We start from the raw sequence: 22,135 nt of genomic DNA, 5'->3' as shown, positions 1-22,135 counted from the left end.
TTAAAAAATTTTCAAATTACTTTTACTAAGTGCAAGATAGAATGTACGGAATCGGAATCAGAATGTAGAACGGAATCCTATATTTCGCTAGTAGTCACTAACATCGCCAGAGATGCTAAAATGATATTAAAGCTACAATGGTGAAATTAGGTATTAAAAACAACTTACTAGGGTAAGATATAACATCTACAAATCTACATACAGTAGAACCTCGATTATCCGTCAGGGCACTGGACCAACGGTATGACGGATAATCGAAAAGATGGTTAACAGAACATTAAAAAAAATTTAAAAGTTCATAATACACCTCTCAAATTGTATGTGTATGTTTTGTGTGACAATATAAGAAGGATTTGTCTATGTACAATCAAATCAATTTGGTTTAAAATATTCTAAAATCTTTGTTTGTTTTATTGTTACTTGATATTTTGCAACAGCTGAATTTCTTAATCGGCTATCATCAGTAAGATCATGCAATCTACTTTATCGGTTTCTTTTTGTTGAGAATAATCATTGCATGTGCATGTGCGATGCAGCTTCTCTAGCTTCTTTACTCAAATCTAGCTTCTTCAAATCATTGTCAGTTGCAATAGCATCATCTTCATCGCCACCGTCAAATTCCAAGTCTGTGTCAGCTTTTGAATCTGTTTCGTCCACCTCTGTTGCCATTTCAACAATTTCATCATCTGTCAACAATCGATAGCAGTTTTCATCCTCATCACAAATTAACCATTCTTTTGGGCAATCGCAATGCTTAAAAAAATAAATTGATTAAATTTTTGCGTATGTAGTCAATAAAACTTATGTAGGGACCCTGACGGTTAACAGAGGTGACGGTTAATGGAGAGACGGATAATCGGGGTTCCACTGTATATGACGACAATCTCACCCTAGTAAGTTGTTTTTAATACCTAATTTCACCATTGTATCTTTAATATCATTTTAGCGTCTCTGGCGATGTTAGTGACTACTAACGAAATATAGGATTCCATAGAAAAGAGTAGATACACCTGGTCTTCTATAAAAAGATAAAAGAATTTGAAATGCTGATAGAATACTTTCATTTTTCGTAAATCTGATGTTTAAATTGGATATAAATTGATCCGTACACTGAATAATAAAAATAGAAATAATCCTAGTAAAAAAAAATAATATTTTCGTTCACTTTTCCAAAAAAATAATAATGACTTGGGGATAAACTTGCTGCCTTTGTACCAAAGCCAAGACAGTTTTGGGAGGGATCCGGACTCCATGGACCCCTCCCTTGGCTACGTGCCTGCTTATTGTAATATATTATAATTATATTATATTAATTCTTATGATATTCTCGACTTAAGCTTAAGATCTGTTGGTGCAACCGGCATTAGAGATTTAAGATAAAACATACTTACTTTTGAAAAAGGTCTTTTCTTTGTTCAGTTGTCCATGGTCTACCATAAAATCCTTAAAAACAAAAAATAATGTAAAAAAATATAACTAGAGCAATGACCCTATAGGTACTTAGCAAAAGTTTGTGAAACAGATGTAAACTGAAAATTTCACTAAACACGTAAAGAAAACCCTTAGTTTATTTTTGAAAAATTTGAATGGAACCTACCTTCCACTACCCCACATATGAAATTTCCATTTTTTGTATTCAAATTTTCAGATGTAGGTAGATTTGAATCCTCGGCCATTTTTACCTTCTTCAGTGGGAAGTTGTTTTTCAAAACTGATTTATAGGAAGACGATGCACGAAATAATTTTAGAATCAATAATTAAAATTCTTTAGTTATCACTAACGCAACTGTAACGCAGATGTAATTATCATTTAAAAATAATAATTTCCAACCTAGATATTTTCTTTATTTACACTTATATTTTAGCTGTCATAAACTGCAGTGACAAACAGTGACATTTGTTTGCACTTTTACCAGTATTGAAAAAGCAAACACAGAATAATATTGAAATGAATACTTGTGCTTATGCAATACTTTTTACACGGATATATACAGGGTAGGCCTCGCTTGATGATGAACAGTTGTACAGTAACGTGGTAACGTTGTAAAAATAAACTACCGAAAGTAAACACTATACCAGGTGTCCACTTATATTTCCCCCATATTAACTACCTGTAACTTCTAAACGGCTCAAGATAGAAATATGCTGTTTTCGCTGAAATGATTTATAGTAACAGTTTTGTTTAAATTGATTGAATTTTTTATTACGCTTTCAAATACGAAAAAAATGGCCGATTTTTGAAAAAAACGTTGTTGACTTTTTTTAATGGAACAACCAGTATATTTTTTTGTAAATTGAAAGAACGGTCATTCACCTATCCAGCGATGTAGTTTTTTAAAATCGGATGTCAAATGACTGAGTAATTAATTTTTAAAATGAGAGATACAACGTGGAAATCGCATAACTAACATTATGATTAAAATAACTAAGCAAATTGATATTCTGTTATGTGATTTCCACATTGCATCTCTCATTTTAAAAATTAATTACTCAGTCATTTGACAACCGATTTTAAAAAACATTATATCGCTGGATAGGTGAATGACCGTCCTTTCAATTTACATCTTTACATCTCATATTGGAGTGTGGACAGTACAGACAAAATATTAAAATAATATATGAAGAGTTAGGTGATCTAAATTGCCCTTTACCTATTAATTTAAATGAAATTATTTTTTCAAATAATAAGCAGACGTTAAAATGTGTTTACAAATATGTAACGTCCTGTAAATTTAAATTTTAAATAGGCTCAGATAATAAAATTAAAAATAATTGTAAACATGTCACACAAAATTGAAAAATGTATCCATGAATATTATAACATACTGTAAATTTAGATTATAAGTAGGTTTAGATGATTAAATGAATTGTAATTGTAATACCATACAAAAAACAAATAGTCTGGCTAATTGGCTAAGCCAAAGCCATTATAAAATAAAAAAAGGTGAATGGCCGTTCTTTCAATTAAAAAAATATACTGGGTGTTTCATTAAAAAAAAGTCAACAACGTTTTTTTTTTCAAAAATCGGCCATTTTTTTAAAGAGATATAAAAAAATTTAATCCATTCAAACAAAACTTTTACTAAAATAAAACATTTCAGCGAAAACCGCATATTTCTATCTTGAGTCGTTTTAGAAATTATAGGTAGTTAAAATGGGGCAAAATATAAGTGGACACCCGATATTTATTTTAATTTGCATCATTTTGCAGATTCATCATCAGTATCACATCATCATTGTCTTTGCTTTATTTGTCGGTGGAGTTTGTGGAGTCGGTTTCCACAATTATATCTCCATAAGTTTCTATCTTGGGTCAAAGCAATCTCCTTTGCTGACATGTCCTGTCTAAGCGTCTCACCCATGTCTTCTTTGGTATTCCTCTCCTACTTCTCCCAGGAACCCGCAGTCATCAATTCCTTGTATTGGGTGATTAACGTCTCGACGTCGAACATGACCAAACCATCTTAACACATGCTCTCTCAATTTGAAATTAGTTAGTGCCACCCCTAGACATCCCAAAAGATACTAATTTTTAATTTTATCCTATGTTGACACTCAAATAAAATATTGCAACTTCCACATATTTTTCCATTTATACAAAATTACCAATCAGCACACAAGTTATTGGGACTAACCCTTGACAAAACATGGAAGCCGCACAATTATGCCAAGAAAACCCAGATCAACATCAAAAATACGACAAATGCGATGGCTTGTGGGTAGAAAATCAAAATTCGCAACTGAAAATAAACTGATCCTGTATAAATCCATGATAAAACCAATTTGAACCTATGCACTGGTGGTTCTAGACCAATAAAATTTGGGGGGGGGGGCAAGGGAACACAACCGGTGAATAAACAAGATAACGTGCCTTTTTAACGAATATTATAGTACAAAAGTCCTGTAAAAACTGGGAGGGTGGTTGCCCCAGGCTACAACCGCTACTGGACCTATTGTGTAAAACTATGGGGTTGCTCAAAGCCATCAAATATCAAGATAATCCAAAGAGTCCAATCAAAAATATTGAGAATGAAATTCAACGCGCCCTGGTGTGTAAGCAATAAACCCTAACACGAGGACTCAGCTACCTCTTTGGTTGAGAAATAAATTAGAAGAATCACAAAGAACTACCTTGGTGACCTGAGAAATCATCCAAATGATGAAGCAAGACTGCTAAACGTTCCTCCCTGATTTGCAAGACTTATTCTTGTTTCTTCTTCTTCTTTTTGTATATACATGACTCTGGTTGTTTTCAATGTGCCTCCAGTAAGTTGTCATTCCATCGTTTTCGTGGTCTTCCCACTGATCGTCTTCCTATTGGGGAACCGTCTCTCGCCGTCCTTACTACTCTATTTGTTGTCATTCGGCTTATGTGGTCGTTTCATTCTACTCTTCTGTTTTTCACCCAGTTATTAATGTTGTCTACCTTGCATCTCCGTCGTATATCTGCACTTCTAACTTTATCCCATAGTTGCCCATAGTGTCTTACCATCGATTTTTCGAAGTGATTTCATCTCTACTGTTTCTAGCATTCTTTTTGTTCTTTCTGTATCAGGTCGTGTTTCTGCTGCGTATGTCATTATTGATCTGATGACTGTTTTATAAATTCTGCCTTTCACTTCTTTTCCGATATTTTTATTTCTTCATGTTGTTTCATTCAGACAACTTACAGCTCTGTTTGCTTTATTCACCTGATCTTCCACTTCTGTTTCGAACTTTTCGTAGCCAGATAGTGTGATGCCTAGATATTTAAAGTCCATGACTTGTTCTACTATCTGACCCTCCAGCTCTAATTTACACCTTACTAGATTTGCTGATTTGCAAGACGACTGAAGAAACTAAGGACAACAGATTTCGGACAACGCGGACGATCTGGCCTTACTAATCGAAGGCGATTGGGGCATTATAGAAATAAAGAGAACCGCGGAATGGATAGAAGAAAATGATTTAAAACTTGCAGTAGAGAAAACGAAAGTGATAATCTTGAGGTGACCGTAATACAGAAACAACATACTATTCGAATACAATGGCTCTGAAGTAAGACCCCAAAAGACCGTGGAATACTTAAGAATTACGTTAGACGACAAACTGACATTCGGACAACACGTTCAGGAAGCATGTCGAAAGGCTGAAAAAGGACCTCTGTACTAAACAAGTTAATGCCAAACATAAGAGGCCCAGGATCACACAAAAGAACAGTGATGTTACAATCCATCCTATCAATAGTATAATACGGGGCCCCGGTATGATAAGAGGTCCTCCGGATGAAGAAATATAAAGACATGCTTCTCAGAGCACAAAGGAACCCTCTGATCAGAGTGTTCAGCGCCTACAGAACCGTATCAACCATTGCCCTACAGGTGGTGGCTGCGTTCTGTGCCGGTGCCCGGTGCCGGTGCACATCCTGGCCGGAGAGAGAGTCCGAATGTACCAAAGGGGCAACGGGGCGATAGGTTCAGGACCATTAGAAACAAAGAGAAGTATAGAGTTGTGACAGAGGGAATGGGCAGGCGAAGTCGAGAAGGCGGTCTGGACGAGATCCCTGATCCCGGATGTAGTGAGGTGGTGCGAGTGTCGGCATTGGCCCGTCAACTACTACTTCACACAGTTCTTGACGGGGCATGGATCGTTCAGAAAATATACCCACCGTATGCGTTGTTTCACATTATAAGAATTTCGACCGTGCGATGGTTAAAATCTACATAGTGGCTCGAGCAATCATCTGGAATCTTTCTCCCTTCACCGCTTGAAACATTCGGTGAAGGGAGAAAGATTCCATATGATTTCTCGAGCCATTATGTAGATTTTAACCATCGCACGGTCGAAATTCTTATAATGTGAACGTTCGCTAAGGCCGGTCGTCCATTGGAAGCGTAGTCGCGCGATGCGAAGGTAGCGCGTATACGCCCGTATAGAAGCGACTAATCCTAACAAATAAAATGTAACTAAACAACGTCCACTACAAACGACTTTGAACGACCGGGCTCACCACAAGCGACTGGCGACCGATCCTCCTAGAATGGGATTAGTCGCTGGTAATCGCATGTTGATGCTACACTGCTTTGCAATAAATATCTGTGCAGGTATTTTTTATATTGTATTAATTTTCGATAATTGTGTTATTTTCGGTATGGAAATTGATAACGAAAAACTGATAGTGCCGTTTATGAAAAGTCTCCGTTGTGGAACATGAAAGACAAAATATATCATTCACGTGATGTTCAAAGGAAATTGTGGTCGAAAGTTGCAGAAGAAGTAGGTGCTAGTGATACGAGTTTTTTTATATTATTATTTTATAACATATAATTACAATGTAAACGAAAAATAAAAAAATAGAGCGTGGCACTTGCAGAGTGCCGACAGAAGTGAATACTTCTTATAGTTTTAGGATTAACAAACTTTCGAAAGAATTTTTATTTGAAATTTTTACAATAATAAACGTATTATATCTAAACCAAGTAACATAAAGTCACATAAATCTTTAAATTATTTTTATTTACAAATTACTTATGTTATTTTTTCAATTTGGCGAAAAATGTGATTAAATACTAATAAAGTATAGTAAATATTTCGTGTAAATTTGAATCGCCAACAATATATGGAAGAGTCCTTTCAAATGTACAAACCTTTTTGAAATTGTTAATAAATAACATAATACATATACATATACATTGTATATTTGTGTAACAAATTATTCCTTTCAAACTATGCTTTCTATGTATATTTTACACGCTATTCACAAAATACACTTTTTTTTTATGAAAGTCGCGAACTAAGCAGTATACAGTCGCTTAAAGTGGATGATACCAGTCGCTCAGTCGCATGATCGCCCATACACGGACGTATAAGCGCTACCTACGAGTCGCGCGACTACGCGTCCAATGGACGACCGGTCTAGGGAAGACAGCTGACGATCTATGTCCCGAGTGTGGGGTGGTTGATGACGAGCGGCATGTCGTGTTCGTGTGCCCTGCGTACAATGCTAGGCATGCCGAGCTGCAGCTGGGTCTGCACACACTGACTGCCTATTTTATTTTTACATGGTTTTACTTATTTATTTATTTATTTTATCGTAGTTCATTTATTTATTTACTTAATTTTATCTATACAAGTCATCGTTATTTGAACAATTTTATCTTTCTATTTCCTGTCTATGTTCTCTATCTTTACTTTTTTTTCTTTTTTGCTTTCTCCTTTTCTTTCTTTTCTCTTCCTTGTCTCTTCTCTAATTCTATCTCTGCTTTCTCTTTTCATCTCCTTTTACTCTAGTTCTTTTCTTGTATGTTATAGCATGTTTTGTATCGTTTTGGGACAGTCAGTGGGGAAGGACCTTCTACATCCGACCTACACGGACTGTCCCATCTAAATGTCAGAATGAATGGGTGGACGAGTAAGTGTGCATAGATGAAAGTAAGGAATGTTTGGAGTTAAATGAAAGAAAGTATGAATGGGTGGATGAGAAAACGTGCATAGATGAAAGTATGAATGACTGGAGTTGCTCGTAACTGCCAACTGGCATTCTCTGGTTAGTTCCATCCTGGGTTGGGGGGCACCCCGGTTGACCTACCCGGGCACGGGTTGAGCTATACGGTCGCTCCACCGGCCTGTGTGGTGAGGGGCGTTGGCGGGGGGACGGCCGGGCGGCCAACCAATCCATGGAATGCACGCTAGAAGTGCCAGATGGGAGCTATGAGTAAGGTCGACGGGTCAGATATGCTCGCTAAGAGCGGTTCCAGACCCGTCGGCTGGAGAAAGAGGAGGTGGGTTTAGTCGGTAAGCGGCTCGTGATACAGATAGGGTGAGCCGAATTCGACACACCTGGGACACCTTCACAGACGGTCTTAAGAAGATTCTCACCTCACAAAAAAAAAGGACAACAGATTTAATAAATTAAATATATGATCTACTGTAAAAAAATATAATAGTAGGGTTGCCAATAGAGCAGCTTCTCCCTCATGCATTAAATTTATCACGCAAATTACTTACTTATATGTTCGATGAAGCAAATTGTAAATTAAAATATGTAATATAAAAATTTTTTTTTGACACTTCACTCATCCATCTAAGCATTCTCATTTACGCAACATGCATAAGGTCATAAGGTTACATAAATTATATTGTTTTTAAGTATTGTTCTTCTTTTTAGTGTTCATGATTGATTTAGTAATAAATAAAAGAATACTATACAAATATACTGTACGTAAATATTATTTTATTTTATACGTTATACATGGGAAAATGTATATAAATATATGTAATGGATCTATTTTTTATTATTGCGGTATATATGAACGTTGAATCTTCTTTCTTACGATTGGTACTGGTGGAGGAGTGATAAGATGCTGATACACAGGAATCTGAAATTTTTTAAAGTTCATGTCAATTTTATTGTGTATATTCGAATTTTCAATAATTTAAAATCCAGTTCATATTAGTAAATACCTGTTCAGGTTATAATTATGAAAATACCTTCTCCAATATAACAAAAATTATATTATTTCACAGTTCTGATACCGTTAATCTCAATGAAATTAACTTAAAAAAACATACTCTACTTATCAGTTAAAAATACAGGATAAGGTGCTTATCTGTTAAAGCTCTGTCAAGCACGAGTCATCCCGGATGAGTTTCATCAGTATTATAAATCGTTACCAACATCGAAGGGAAGGACATCGAGGACAGTATGCATGAGCCTGATATTAAGGACAGTGATGTTTAGAGTGACCTGAAATATGACTATCTATCTTTGTATATCCCAATAATTTAAACCCAGAATAATATCCTGTAAAAATAGGGACGGCTCTATAATTAGTAACAAGGAACAGATACTAAACAGATGGGCGAAACATTTTGAAGAACTGCTTAGTTGTAATCACGAAGATGGCAAGGTAGAGGGTCCCATGTTTCACATAAATGAAGATGATCGGCTGCTACTCCCCTCCAAAGAAGAAATCATAAAAGCCATCTTTACACTGAAAACATTGAAACACATGAATAAACATAACTGCAATCTGGCAACAGAAAGAAACACCCGCATACTGTAAGTTGGGTGTACTCTGTCCTCTACACAAAAAGGAAACATGATGGTGTGTGATAATTATAGAGGCATCACCCTACTCAATATGGTACATAATAAAGTGTTGTCCAACGTATTGTATAAAAGACTCCTCCTCTACGCCGAACATATAGTGGAAGAATATCAGTGCGGTTTTCGCCCTAATAAATCAACAACGGACCAGATCTTTACAGTGAGGCAGATCCTGGATAAAACCCTAGAGTTCGGCGTCGACCCCCACCCTCTTACATATTCGTGGACTTCAAAGCCACATACGACTAAGTTAATAGAGGTAAACTTCTACTTGCTATGGTATAATTTCAAATACCGCTTCATCTTGTCCGGTTAACTGAACTTACACTCACAGGAGCAGAGAGAATGGTAAATATCCAAAACGATTTCTCAAGACCCGTCCATTGCAAAAATGGACTAAGACAGGGTAATGAACTATCGTGTCTCTTATTTAACCTGGCATTAAAAAAATAATTCGGGAGTCCCAGATTAATACGAATAGTGCTATCTAACAAATCAGTGCAAATTTCCGGATACTCATATGCCATAGACATAGGTAGGTCCACAGAAAGAAATGTCGAAAACGATTTCTCAAGACCCTTCCGTTGCAAAAATGGACTAAGACAGGGTAGTGGACTATCGTGTCTCTTATTTAACCTGGCATTAGAAAAAATAATTCGAGAGTCTCAGATTAATACGAATATTACTATCTTTGTATCTTTAACAAATCAGTAGGTACAAACTGACCGATACGCAGATACCATAGACATCATAGGTAGGTCCACAGAATCTCTGACTGAAGCATTTCTGTCGTTAAGAGGTTCTGCACAGAGAATGTAACTAAATATAAATGTTCAAAAGACCAAATATATGTATTATACTATGCCAAGCAACCCGACAATAATAATTGACGACCTATGTAGAACTGGAAGGTGTCGACACCTTCATATACCTAGACTCGCTGTTAACCTAAGATAACAATATGTCAGTGAATAAATTAAAAGAAGAATAGTGCTCGCCAATAAGTGTTACTATGGATTAAGACAAATAGCCCCAAAACTACCTAAAAAAATTAAATTGACTGTTTATACTCTAACCATAACCATACTCTAACTATAACTAACCATAATCTGCTCTGTGCTGGATTCAAACTAAAACTAAAAAGAATAAAAGCCCCCACAACGCAGAAGAAACCTAATACTCGACTCCTAAGAAATGCCGTAATAGCAGATGAGTTCGGAAATAAGATAAATCGTGAGATTAAAAAACAGTTAGAAAGATCTGAACAAGAAAATATCGGTCAAAATCTAGATATCATGAATTCCGCCATGGTCACCATAGCAAACGAAGTTTTGAAACCAGAAAAAGACCCAATAAAGAAAAAGGATTGGATGACCGATAAAATACTAGACCTTATTCAACAAAGAAGAAATTGGAAAAACAAAAACGAGATTCGGTATAGAGAGATATATCGACAAATAAGATACGAGGTTAAGCGAGCAAAAGAGGACTGGATGGAACAAAGATGTCGTGAAATGGAAGAACTACAATGAAAACATGACGAGTTTAATATACATAAAAAGCTTAAGGAAATTACCTACACTCAGAGAAAAAGAACTCCTCATTTTATGAGAAACTCCAAAGGTAACATAATTCTCTACTTGGATGAAAAAAAGGAAGAATGGACTAACTATATAAAAGAGCTCTTCCTGGATACGAGGCCACCACTTAACATCACAAAGTATACGAAGACTGGTCCTAGTATTTTAAAAGCGGAAGTAGAGAGAGCCATCAAACAGAGCAAAAATGGGAAATCTCCAGGCCCTGACCAAATACCATCAGACTGGCTCAAACTTCTGGATGACGATAATGTCTCACAATTAACAAACATTTATAACCATATATACGAGACTGGAATGATGCCACAGATATGGTTGGAGTCTACATTTATTCCACTTCCAAAAAAACCTAATACATTATCATGTAAAGACTTTAGACTAATTAGTCTCATGAGCCACTCTCTTAAGCTACTTCTTAAGATAATTCTTAATAGAATCAAGCAGAAATGTGAAGAGACAATGGGAAACAAACAATTCGGTTTCAGAGAAGGATTGGGAACAAGGGAAGCTTTGTTCTCAATGTTAACATTACTTCAACGATCATGGGAAGTACAGAAACCAATTTACGTCTGCTTTATAGATTTTGAGAAGGCGTTTGATAGAGTTCAACATGATAGGTTGTTTGAATATCTAGAAATGATTGGAATAGATGATAAAGATCTGATACTTTTACAACATCTATATTGGAATCAAGAAGCTTCTATTCTGGTAGACGGCAAAGAAACAGACAAAATTTGCATTCAAAGAGGTGTCAGACAGGGTTGTGTGTTATCCCCAACTTTGTTTAACGTATACTCAGAAATAGTTTTTAATAAAGCCTTGGAAGGACAATGTGGAGTTCGAATCGGGGGAGAAACTATTAACAACATCAGATATGCAGACGACACCGCGATCATGGCTGAAAATATCGAAGATCTTCAATTCCTTATTGATCGAGTCACTAGAGAATGCTCCAATAACGGACTTAACATAAATGCAACAAAGACAAAGTTACTTGTGGTTAACCATTTTAAATACCTAGGATGTTGGATAAACGAGACACTAAATCCGGATGAAGAAATTAAAACTCGTATAGAAATTGCAAGAGGAGCATTTATGAAACTTAGATCTATTCTGAGCAACTCTCAGCTGAATTTACAACTAAGAATCAAGTTCCTAAAATGTTATGTGTATCCTGTATTACTATATGGATGTGAAACCTGGATCATGAAGGTTAACATGATGAACAAATTAGAAGCCTTTGAGATGTGGTCGTATCGTAGAATGCTCAGAATATCTTGGGTTCAACGCGTTTCAAACAGAGAAGTCTTAAACAGAGTAGGTCAAGGCGAAGGTGACTTAATGAAGATGATAAAAAAGAGAAAACTTGAATATCTGGGGCATATAATGAGAGGTAGCAGATACAGGATGCTGCAGTTAATACTCAATGGAAAGATCGACGGAAAAAGAGGAATTGGTCGAAAGAAATATTCATGGCTCCGAAACCTTCGCCAATGGACTGGCTTATCAGCAGATCAATTGTTACATGCCGCACAAGATAGAGAACGATATCGGCAAATTGTTATGGAAGCTACCCACGCCTAAAAATTTGGGCACGGTACTTAAAGAAGAAGAAGAAGTTTATAAAGCACTAATAAGACCAGTGCTTATATGGTTCAGAAACTTGGTCACTACTTGGTTACACAGAATGACCAAGAACTGCTCAAACGTTTCGAGCGAAAAATCCTAAGAATATATGGAGGGATAAAAGAACAAAGTTTGTGGCGCAGGCGATACAACTATAGAAGTTTTGGAGAACCTGGCGTTGTAAAATTCATTAAGGTAGCCTTAGATAGATAGGGCATGTAATCAGGCTAGAGGAAGATGCCATATTCAGAAGAGTTTTTGACCAAAGAGGACCGATAGGATAACGAGCAAGAGGACGACTGAGACAAGACAACTTAAAAATGATTTAAAATCTATTGGAATAAGGGCATGGAGAAGAGTTGCCAGAGACAGGGGCGAATGGAGGATTGTCTTCTGAAGAAGGCTTTGGTTCATAAAGAGCTGTGACACTGACACTATTGATGATGGTGATGGTTGTACAGCCAAAACCAGACAAGTGCCACAAAATTTTTTTATCCTTTTTTTAATTTGTACTTCATTTTAACTTTTTTTAGAGATTTCGATTGCAATTGTATTTACTTTAATATTTTTTAGTTATTAAATCATTTTTAAATTCAGATGATTTTTCATTTCAAATTACAATTTAAAACGTAAATTTCTCAAAAGTTTGAAAAGCGGAGTTACAATAGCTAGTTTTGGCAGTAAGACGATGGCACAATATATTGCTAAAGAATCTGTAGGGTCACTCCTCGAAAAATCCTTTGATCTCTATGTTCCATTTTGGTGACGACGCATCAAAAAAGAATGTGTGTGTACTTTGTACGCACGTAAAAAGTTATACTTCTATGGGTGTCCCGAAAAGATTGGTCATAAATTATACCACAGATTCTGGGGTCAAAAATAGGTTGATTAAACCTCACTTACCTATATACAATAGTGCACACAAAAAAAGTTACAGCCCTTTAAAGTTACAAAATGAAAATCGATTTTTTTTAATATATCGAAAACTTCTAGAGGTTTTTTTATTGAAAATGGACATGAGGAATCTTTATGGTAGCAGCATCTTAAAAAAAAATTATAGTGAAATTTGTGTACCCCATAAAAATTTTATGGGGGTTTGGTTCCCTTAAACCCCCCCAAACTTTTATGTACGTTCCATTTAAATTATTATTGTGGCACCATCAGTTAAACACAATATTTTTAAAACTTTTTCGCCTCTTAGTACTTTTTTCATAAGGCAGTGTTTATCGAGATATTTTGAATATTTGTCGAATCCACCACCTATTTGTATATGGTTAAGTATGATTATAGACACCTGTTAATAATCTGAAAATTTATTTATAACTTAAATTTTTTGGTATATTTTGAAAAAGAAGCCACATCTCGATAAAAGTTGACTTATCAAAAAAAGACTAAGAGACAAAAAAGTTTTAAAAACACTGTATTTAACTAATGGTACCACAATAATAGTTTAATTGGAACGTACACAAACATTTGGGGGGTTTAAAGGAACAAAACCCCCATAAATTTTTTATGTAAATATAGTAAAAAAGTAGCCGCATCTCGATAAAAACTAGCTTATCGAAAAAATACTAAGAGGCAAAAAAGTTTTAAAAACGTTGTGTTCAACTAATGGTACCACAATAATGAATTAATTGGAACGTACACAAAAGTTTGGGGGGGTTCAAGGGAACAAAATCCCCATAAATTTTTTATGGGGTGGAAAAATTTCACTATAATTTGGTTTTAAGGTGGCCCTGTCATAAGAATGATACATGCCCGTTTTCAATAAAAAATCTTTGAGAGTTCTCGACATATTGAAAAAAATCGATTTTCATTTTGTAACTTCAAAGGGCTGTAACTTTTTTTATGAGCACATTTGTACTAAGGTAAGTTAAGTTCAACCGAACTATTTTTGACCCCAGAATGTGTGGTATAATTTATGACCATTCTTTTCGGGACACCCTGTATAATTTCAACGAAATAAATAATATACTTAACAGGTTAGTTGTATTTTATTTCTCTCGATCTCTGGTGCAATGCTCTACAAACCCAGCTATCGAGCCCCTTGTAACACGGTGACAAATAGATCAAGTGAAGTATAAAAATGTTATTCCTGGATATTTCATTATCTTACTACCGAGGAAGACAAATCCAAAGACAAAAAAATTATAATAAATAATACATTTACTAAAGACACTAATATATTCTTTTAATGACTTATTTGCGCTGATATATACATACATACCTATCTTCTATCTTGAAAGATTAGCAACGAACTACATGCTGTCTGTGTGCGCATGCGCCAGGGAATTATAAAATTTCACTCTCGATCGTAAAAAAGTATAACTTCAAAAATTTTAGTCTTTCGCGCAGATAAATGACAGCTAACGGCATCCTACATTTGCCGTGATTGGTCGTTATCGTCGCCCAGTCAAAAATTTTGTCTCAGGAGTGGATTGCAAAATAGGAACCGTCAAAATTAGTGAGTATGTTAACTGATTCTTTAGCATTAAACCGTAACGATGGTATGATAAAATAAAAATAAAAATGAATAGTTACATATGGAAATGAAGTATCGAACTCGATATCCCTTTGTCTAACTGTTCTCTCGGGTATGTTAAAATAGCGCCCAAGAATAGGATCTACTAAGGTTTGTCCATAAATCTTTTCATTGTCGATGTGGATGTGATCTTTCTCTTGCATTTTTTTCAATTGCTTTATAGTCAATCTTTTTGGGAACGATCCACCACTTAGTACCTTAAAAGTTTATATAACTAATAGTCGGAGAGATAGAAGCAGATTTTGCTCGTGATAAATAATATGGACAAACTATACGGGGATATGTTTTACCCAACAGGCGGAAACCAGAGTGGGGGACGAGGGTAGTTATAAGGGGTCAAAGTCGCGATTTTTTGTGACGCTCATGATCGAAATAGTGCACCAAAAGTTGGGAATAAGTAGGTTATGACGTAACTAAGTAAAATCTCCAGGGGCGGAATGCTGCGTGGCCGACAAAGGGGTGGGGGTAGGGGAGAATATAAAAATTACATGGGGTTTTTTGTGACGTTCGGGAGCGAGATAGTGCACCAAAATTTGGGAATAAGTAGACCATGACATAACTAGGTAAAATATCCAGAGGCGGAAACCAGAGCGGCGAACGAGGGTAGTTATAAGGGGTCAATATGGTTATATGGAGGGGGTTATAATGCACCAAAATTTCGGAATAAGTAGGACATGACGTAATTAAGCAAAATCTCTAGGGACGTAACGCTGTTTGGGGGCAAATAGTGGGGGGCAGGGGTGAATATAAAAAATTTTAAGGTGTTTTTTGTGACATTAGTGATCGAGATTTGGGAGTGCACCAAAATTTGATAATAAGTATATCATGACGCAACTAATACTCTGGGCTAATTAGCAAAATTCATGGAAAAGTTATTTACCAGCAATTTTATTGCTGGAATCGAATTATAAGACCCTATATATTAATAATATAGGTATGCAAAGTCCGCAGATAGTGTGCTACTTTTTTTATAAACAAAATGGCGCCGACAAATCGTATTTTTTTCAATTATAGCTCTATAACTCCGAAGATTATAACTTTACAACCAAAACACCTTAATAAAAATTCACCGCAATTAAATTCTGCATAGAGATATGTTTTTCAAGATTTGCTCCGACGAAAATTTTCCTCGGAAAATGCGGGTTTTCCTAACAAAAACTCTAATTTTCAAATAAAGTTTTAGGTAAGTAATTATTAATCAATAATTAAATAACTTAGTAACGTCAAAGCTATCTTGGTATAGATTGTAATTCCAGAAGCCGGTGAAAATTAAACGAATATTTTAACAAAACATCCCAATTGTTAATTAACAAATTACGATCGCAATAATAACCAAAATAATAATGATACATTGATCAAACTTATAAAGATTATAAAGATGAGATGCTTATTTAATATTTTATTGACAAAATATAAATTTTTCTTTTTTTTTGCATAATTTTGAAAAAAAAATAGTTATAATACGCTGGTCTAATTGGTAAAGTTCAAAGAAAGATTATTTACCAGCAATTTTATTGCTGGAATCGAATTATAAGATCCTATATATTATTAATACAGGTATGCAAAGTCCGCATATAGTGTGCTACTTTTTTTATAAACAAAATGGCGCCGACAAATCGTATCTTTTTCAATTATTGCCCTATAACTATTGGAAAATGTTTTTAAAGCATTCATTTTCAAAACCTGTGAAATACGCATTTTAAGTATTTTTTCAAATTAGAATATAATAAACAATTTCTGAGAAATCTTAATTTGTTTATAACAATTTTTTTTAAACATTTAAAGATTATGCAAAAAAATGAAAAATTTATATTTTGTTGACAAAATATTAAATAGGCATCACACCTTTATAATCTTTCTAAGTTTGATCAATGTCTCATGATTATTTTGGTTGTTATTGCGACTGTAAATTGTTAATTAACAATTGAATTGTTGCTAAAATATTCGTTTTATTTTCACCGGCTTCTGAATTTATAATCTATAACAAGAAATCTTTTATTTCACCAAGCTATATAATTATTGATAAATAATTACTGGCCCAAAAAATTTATTTGAAAATTCGATATTTTGTTGGGAAAACCCACGTTTTCCGAGGAAAATTTTCGTCGGAGCAAATCGGGAAAAACATGACTCTATGCAGAATTAAATTGGGGTGAATTTTTATTTGAGTGTTTTTGTTGTAAAGTTAAAATCTTCGGAGTTATAGAGCAATAATTGAAAAAAACACGATTTTCGTGCGCCATTTTGTTTATAAAAAAAGTAGCACACTATCTGAGGACTTTGCATACCTATATTATTAATATATAGGATCTTATAATTCGATTCCAGCAATAAAATTGCTGGTAAATAACTTTTCCCAAAAATGGCCTATTCTCCGATAATCAGCCCAGACTCTTAGCAAAATCTCCAGAGACGGAATGCTGAGGGGTGTACAAAGGGGTAGGGGCAGGGTAAATATAATTATAAGGGTTTTTTGTGACGTTTGTGATCGAGATAGTGCACCAAAATTTGGGATAAGTAGATCATGACGTAACTGAGCAAAATCTCCAGGGGCGGAACGCTGCGTACGGGGACAAAAAATAGACTCCTGCTCGCCACTCCTTTGTCCCCCACGTAGCGTTCCGTACCTGGAGATTTTACTTAGTTATGTCATGATCTACTTATTCCCAAAATTCTGGTGTACTATCTTGATAACGAACGTCACAAAGAACCCCTTAAAATTTTTATATTCTCCTCTGCCCCCACGCATTTATCGGCCACGCAGCGTTTCGCCCCTGGAGATTTTACTTAGTTATGTCATGATCTACTTATTCCCAAATTTTGGTGCACTATCTCGATCACGAACGTCACAAAAACCCCTTATAATTTTTATATTCACCCCTGCCACCACCCCTTTGTCCACCACGCTGCATTCCGCCCTTGAAGATTTGGCTTAGTTATATCATGACCTACTTATTCCCAAATTTTGGTGCACTATCTCGACCATGAGCGTCACAAAAAAAATAATAAAAACCTCGAATTTGACCCCTTATAACTACCCTCGTCCGCCGCTCTGGTTTCCGCCTCTGGAGATTTTACTTAGTTATGTCATGCTCTACTTATTCCCAAATTTTGGGGTTCACCATCTCGATCCCGAACGTCACAAAAAAACCCCTTATAATATCTATATTCACCCCTGTCCCCACCCCTTTGTTGGCCACGCAGCGTTCCGCCCCTGGAGGTTTTACTTAGTTACGTCATGACCTACTTGTTCTCAATTCCCAAATCTTGGTCATCCAATCTTGATGATATCTTGATCATGAGTGTCACAAAAAATAATAAAAACCGCGACTTTTACCCCTTATAACTACCCTCGTCCCCGACTCTGGTTTCCGCCCGTTGGGTAAACTTATGTACACAACTAATTCAACATATCCCCGTATAGTTTGTCCATATTATTACTTATCACGAGCAAAATCAGCTCCCAGCTCTTAGACTAGAATATACAGTGTGTCTGCGTAACTGGAAACATAAATATGGAAAAAAAAATTATGATCAATTTTACGAAAAAAGTTATTGTTCATCAAATGCTCTGCATGGTCTAAAACAGCGTTAATTTTGCATTCAAAGAAAATATGATACAAATCTCTAATCGAAACATCACAAAAACAAACTGCTGAATTAACTATTCCTAATTTGTGCAGATGTGCCTCATATTTTCCGTGTCGAGTTTTTAATCTGACGATAGTCGAAATATCTCGCTTTGGCAGGTTATACTTAAATATTTATATTCAGGTGGCGAAGGAAGTTCTTGATAAGTAAAGGAAAATATACATTTTTTGACATGCTTGAAATATTTTTTCATAGTTTTTTTTTCCAGTATAATATATTGGATGAGATCCGTGGAAAAAATTTACACCCAAAATAACAAAATTCAGTTTGGCAACACTGTGTGAATGTTGATAGTAATAAGATAAACAGAACTGTAATTTAGTCCAGACAAATTAATATATTTTTGTGCCAACAAAAATGAGATTTTTCAACCAAATAATGTTTCACATATGATGTGCAAAATAATTTTGAATTGGTTTCTGCTAATGTGCTTGCTATTTTGGTCATTAAAGTAGAAAAAACTTTAAAATTTATTCTTTATAATCGTTATCGTCCTGCTCACGTCTTATTATTTTCACTGTACTAATATCCGTCGAGTAATTTACAGTGATTAATGTGATGTTAAAACACTTTATCGTTAGCGGCTTCTGGATTCTGGAGTGTCTGAGACATATTTATCTTATTTCATTGATAAAATGCACAGTCCCACCGATTTCCACTTGAACCATAGCTACTCATCGTGATGCAATCCATTTAATGGACAAACCTTAATTTTGGTTAAAATATTTCAAAGTGTATCCTAGTGTATCACGGGAATCTCTTCGTTTATATTTTCCGTTTTCAAGTGCCTATTTGTGCAAAAAAGCATTTTCAACACTTGTAGCAATTAAAACAAAATATCGGAATAAACTTTATGTTGCTAAAGCGTCGTTTAAACACAACGATAAGTCACAGCAACTAGTTGTGATGACAAGTTGAAACGCTGTTTAGACGCTGCGATTCAATGCGATACCACCTTCAACCCAACTCCAACTTTGATAAGTTGTGCGATGCACCGTTTACACACAATGATAAGTTGCAACAACTCGATTGACCTTGATAAGTTGTTTGATTTATCGCTGTGTTTAAACGACCCTTTACTTGCGTAGTGGTATAACCGTCTACCGAACAGACGGAGTAATCACGTGAATAAATCACAATATTTCTTCAAAATACCTTAACGCACGGCCTTGTACACAATAGCGATAACAAGGTAATCGGTATATTGGTGTTATTGTGTACAAGGCCGTGCGTTAAGATATTTTCAAGAAATATTGTGATTTATTCACGTGATTACTCCGTCTGTTCGGTAGACAAAGATAGTGTACGCGTTGTTACAGACCATGCAGAGTATTTTACGAAAAATAACTTTTTCGTAAAATTGATAATAATAATAAAAAAGTTTTACCTACAAATAGTTATAAGTTATGCAGACACATTGTAGGATATGTATCCGTTTAACACAAAAGTAATATCAAAATAGTAAAAGATAAACTTTACTCGCAATGTAGTAGAGCTGGCTACTCTTTTTATATCGGGTGGGATCTCAAATTCAAAATCAGAATCAACAGGTTCGTATGGTGGGACCATTTTCCATGGTTTGAAAGTGCCGATTGTTTGGATATATCTTCCACCAAGAGTCCACATTCGACAGCTAAAGTCTGCACTACAGCTGAAACATTTTTTTTATTGGTAAGTATCGTATACAACCGGCCCTTTAGACATCTTTTGCGGTCCGCGAAAAAAAGTGAATTACTTTCATTTAAAGATTTTTAAATTATTATTGCTAATATTAATAATTAAATATAGATACATAATACAGCTATTAACACTTTCGCAGCGGCTGATTTTTGCGCAGTTTCAAAATAACGCGGGCAATTATTTGGGTTTCCGGCACAGTTTGTCGGCTCTCTCAATGAAATCCATGAAATTTCAACAAATGGAAACGATATTTTTGAAGTAGTCAGAAACTCTTTGGAAATTTTTAAACTAACTCGTAACCATCTAGTAAGTGTAACACCTGATGGAGCACCAAAAAGAGGAGCAAATAATGTAAATTTAAAGATTACGTTCATGAACAATCTCCAGAACATGATTTATTATTTTGTCACTGCATAATCCATCAGCAGGTATTGTGCAAAAATGTTTTGCAAGTAGACATGTCATTTCAATTATAGCTAATATTTTTGGTTTTATTCGTTCAAGAGGAATAAATCATCGTGCATTCATAGCATTTTTGGAAGAGTTATAGAAACAGAACATACTGATGTCTTATACCACAATCATATTTGATGGCTAAGTTTAGAAAAGGTTCTTAAACTATGCTGTGAATTAGGGGAGGCAATTGCTTTATTTTTAGAAATGAAAAACTGCGACCAATTTGCTACCGTGAAATGGGGTGAGATTGATCAATTTTAAGTTTATTTGATTTATATTTTAAACGTTTTTGTGACTGTTCTATATTTAAACACTTCACATGTTATATTAATATCTAAAGAGTAGTGATTTAATACTAGTTTTGTTTTAATTATTAAGAAAATCCACTTATCTCATAAAAAAAGGGTGATCAATCTTAGACCCCTGACTGGGGTGAGATTGATCATGATGATTTTATAGCATGAAACAGTAGTGCTTTTAAATAGAATATGATCAATCTTAACCCTGACTAATTCGGTCAGACAGTTTTTCGAATTTTTACAAAGGGGTAAGATTGATCATGCGGGGTGAGAATGATAACACTATTTTTATTGTACTATTCTTTATTTACACAAAAAAAAACATATTTTAACAACTAAAAATGTAATTCAGAACAATTTATAAAAAAATAAAATTTCATTTAACATTCTTTTATATTAATTTCTCCGCGAAAATGATATTTTTGTATCCTATCAGAAATCGTCTCAAGTATCGGATCTGGTTGTAAGGCAACTACTTCCTTGAAGGGAAAAGTGGATATGTCATTTTCAATTATTTTGAAAATCTTCCTCGATCCTGCTGATTTAAGGCCAAAAAACTTTTGACGAACATTCTCAAATCCATTGCACTGGATATCCCCAATCTGCACACGTTAAAATGCTATTTATAATGGCTACTTCTTCTTCATATGTGAATACAGATTGTCCACCTATTTTCTTAATCTTCCTTCCATGGTACTTTTTATTTAAAGTCCCGTAGGACAATTTGTATTTTTTGCGGCTTTCCTTAGCGATAATCCATTTTCCAATACATCGTGCAACGCCTGATTAACTTGTTCTTCATTAAAATTGCCATACGTTCTACTGCCTAATTGTCTTTTGTACGTTCTTCCCATTTTGATTGATATTCTTAAATCTGTAACAAAAATTATAAATTAATTTCTGAAACGTACGTAACGTGGGGTTAGATTGATCACTTGATCAATGTCACCCCATTCAATATTATCCGCCATCTTAAAAAAGCTGGCGTTAGTTAAAATGCTAGATACCTTAAATTATTATTACAGAACCATACAAAATAATTTTATAACACTAGAAATAGCGAACTTACCTCTGTTCTTCCTCTACCATCAAAAGTACACAAACTATAAAAATAGGACAAAAATTATGGTTAATTTCAAAGCCACAGAACTTCTTCCCGATGCCAACTGCAAACTAACAACGACGTGAACTGATC

The 22,135-nt window shown here is 35.0% G+C and overlaps 2 protein-coding genes across 3 annotated transcripts in view; both read right to left on the bottom strand.

Moving 5' to 3' along the window:
- Nucleotides 1-1,899, bottom strand: part of LOC114331269 (protein O-GlcNAcase) — a 106,895-nt gene extending 104,996 nt beyond the window's left edge. For both annotated transcript variants that reach the window (XM_028280782.2, XM_050649189.1), the window contains exons 1-2: nt 1,598-1,899; nt 1,392-1,443 (exon numbers count right to left, since the gene is read on the bottom strand). In XM_028280782.2, coding sequence (XP_028136583.2) covers nt 1,392-1,443; nt 1,598-1,676 — 131 coding nt within the window. In that variant the 5' untranslated portion in view covers nt 1,677-1,899. The remainder of the gene's footprint in view (nt 1-1,391; nt 1,444-1,597) is intronic.
- A 6,356-nt stretch (nt 1,900-8,255) lies between these two features.
- LOC114331270 (WD repeat-containing protein on Y chromosome) overlaps nt 8,256-22,135 on the bottom strand; it is a 97,867-nt gene continuing 83,987 nt past the window's right edge. The window contains exons 10-12 of the mRNA XM_050649188.1: nt 19,985-20,156; nt 14,854-15,051; nt 8,256-8,357 (exon numbers count right to left, since the gene is read on the bottom strand). Of these exons, the coding sequence (XP_050505145.1) occupies nt 8,274-8,357; nt 14,854-15,051; nt 19,985-20,156 (454 nt within the window). The 3' untranslated portion in view covers nt 8,256-8,273. The remainder of the gene's footprint in view (nt 8,358-14,853; nt 15,052-19,984; nt 20,157-22,135) is intronic.

This window comes from Diabrotica virgifera, chromosome 4 (assembly GCF_917563875.1).
Source record: "Diabrotica virgifera virgifera chromosome 4, PGI_DIABVI_V3a".
Lineage (NCBI taxonomy): Eukaryota > Metazoa > Arthropoda > Insecta > Coleoptera > Chrysomelidae > Diabrotica > Diabrotica virgifera.
This window is presented reverse-complemented; position numbering and strand designations above follow the sequence as displayed.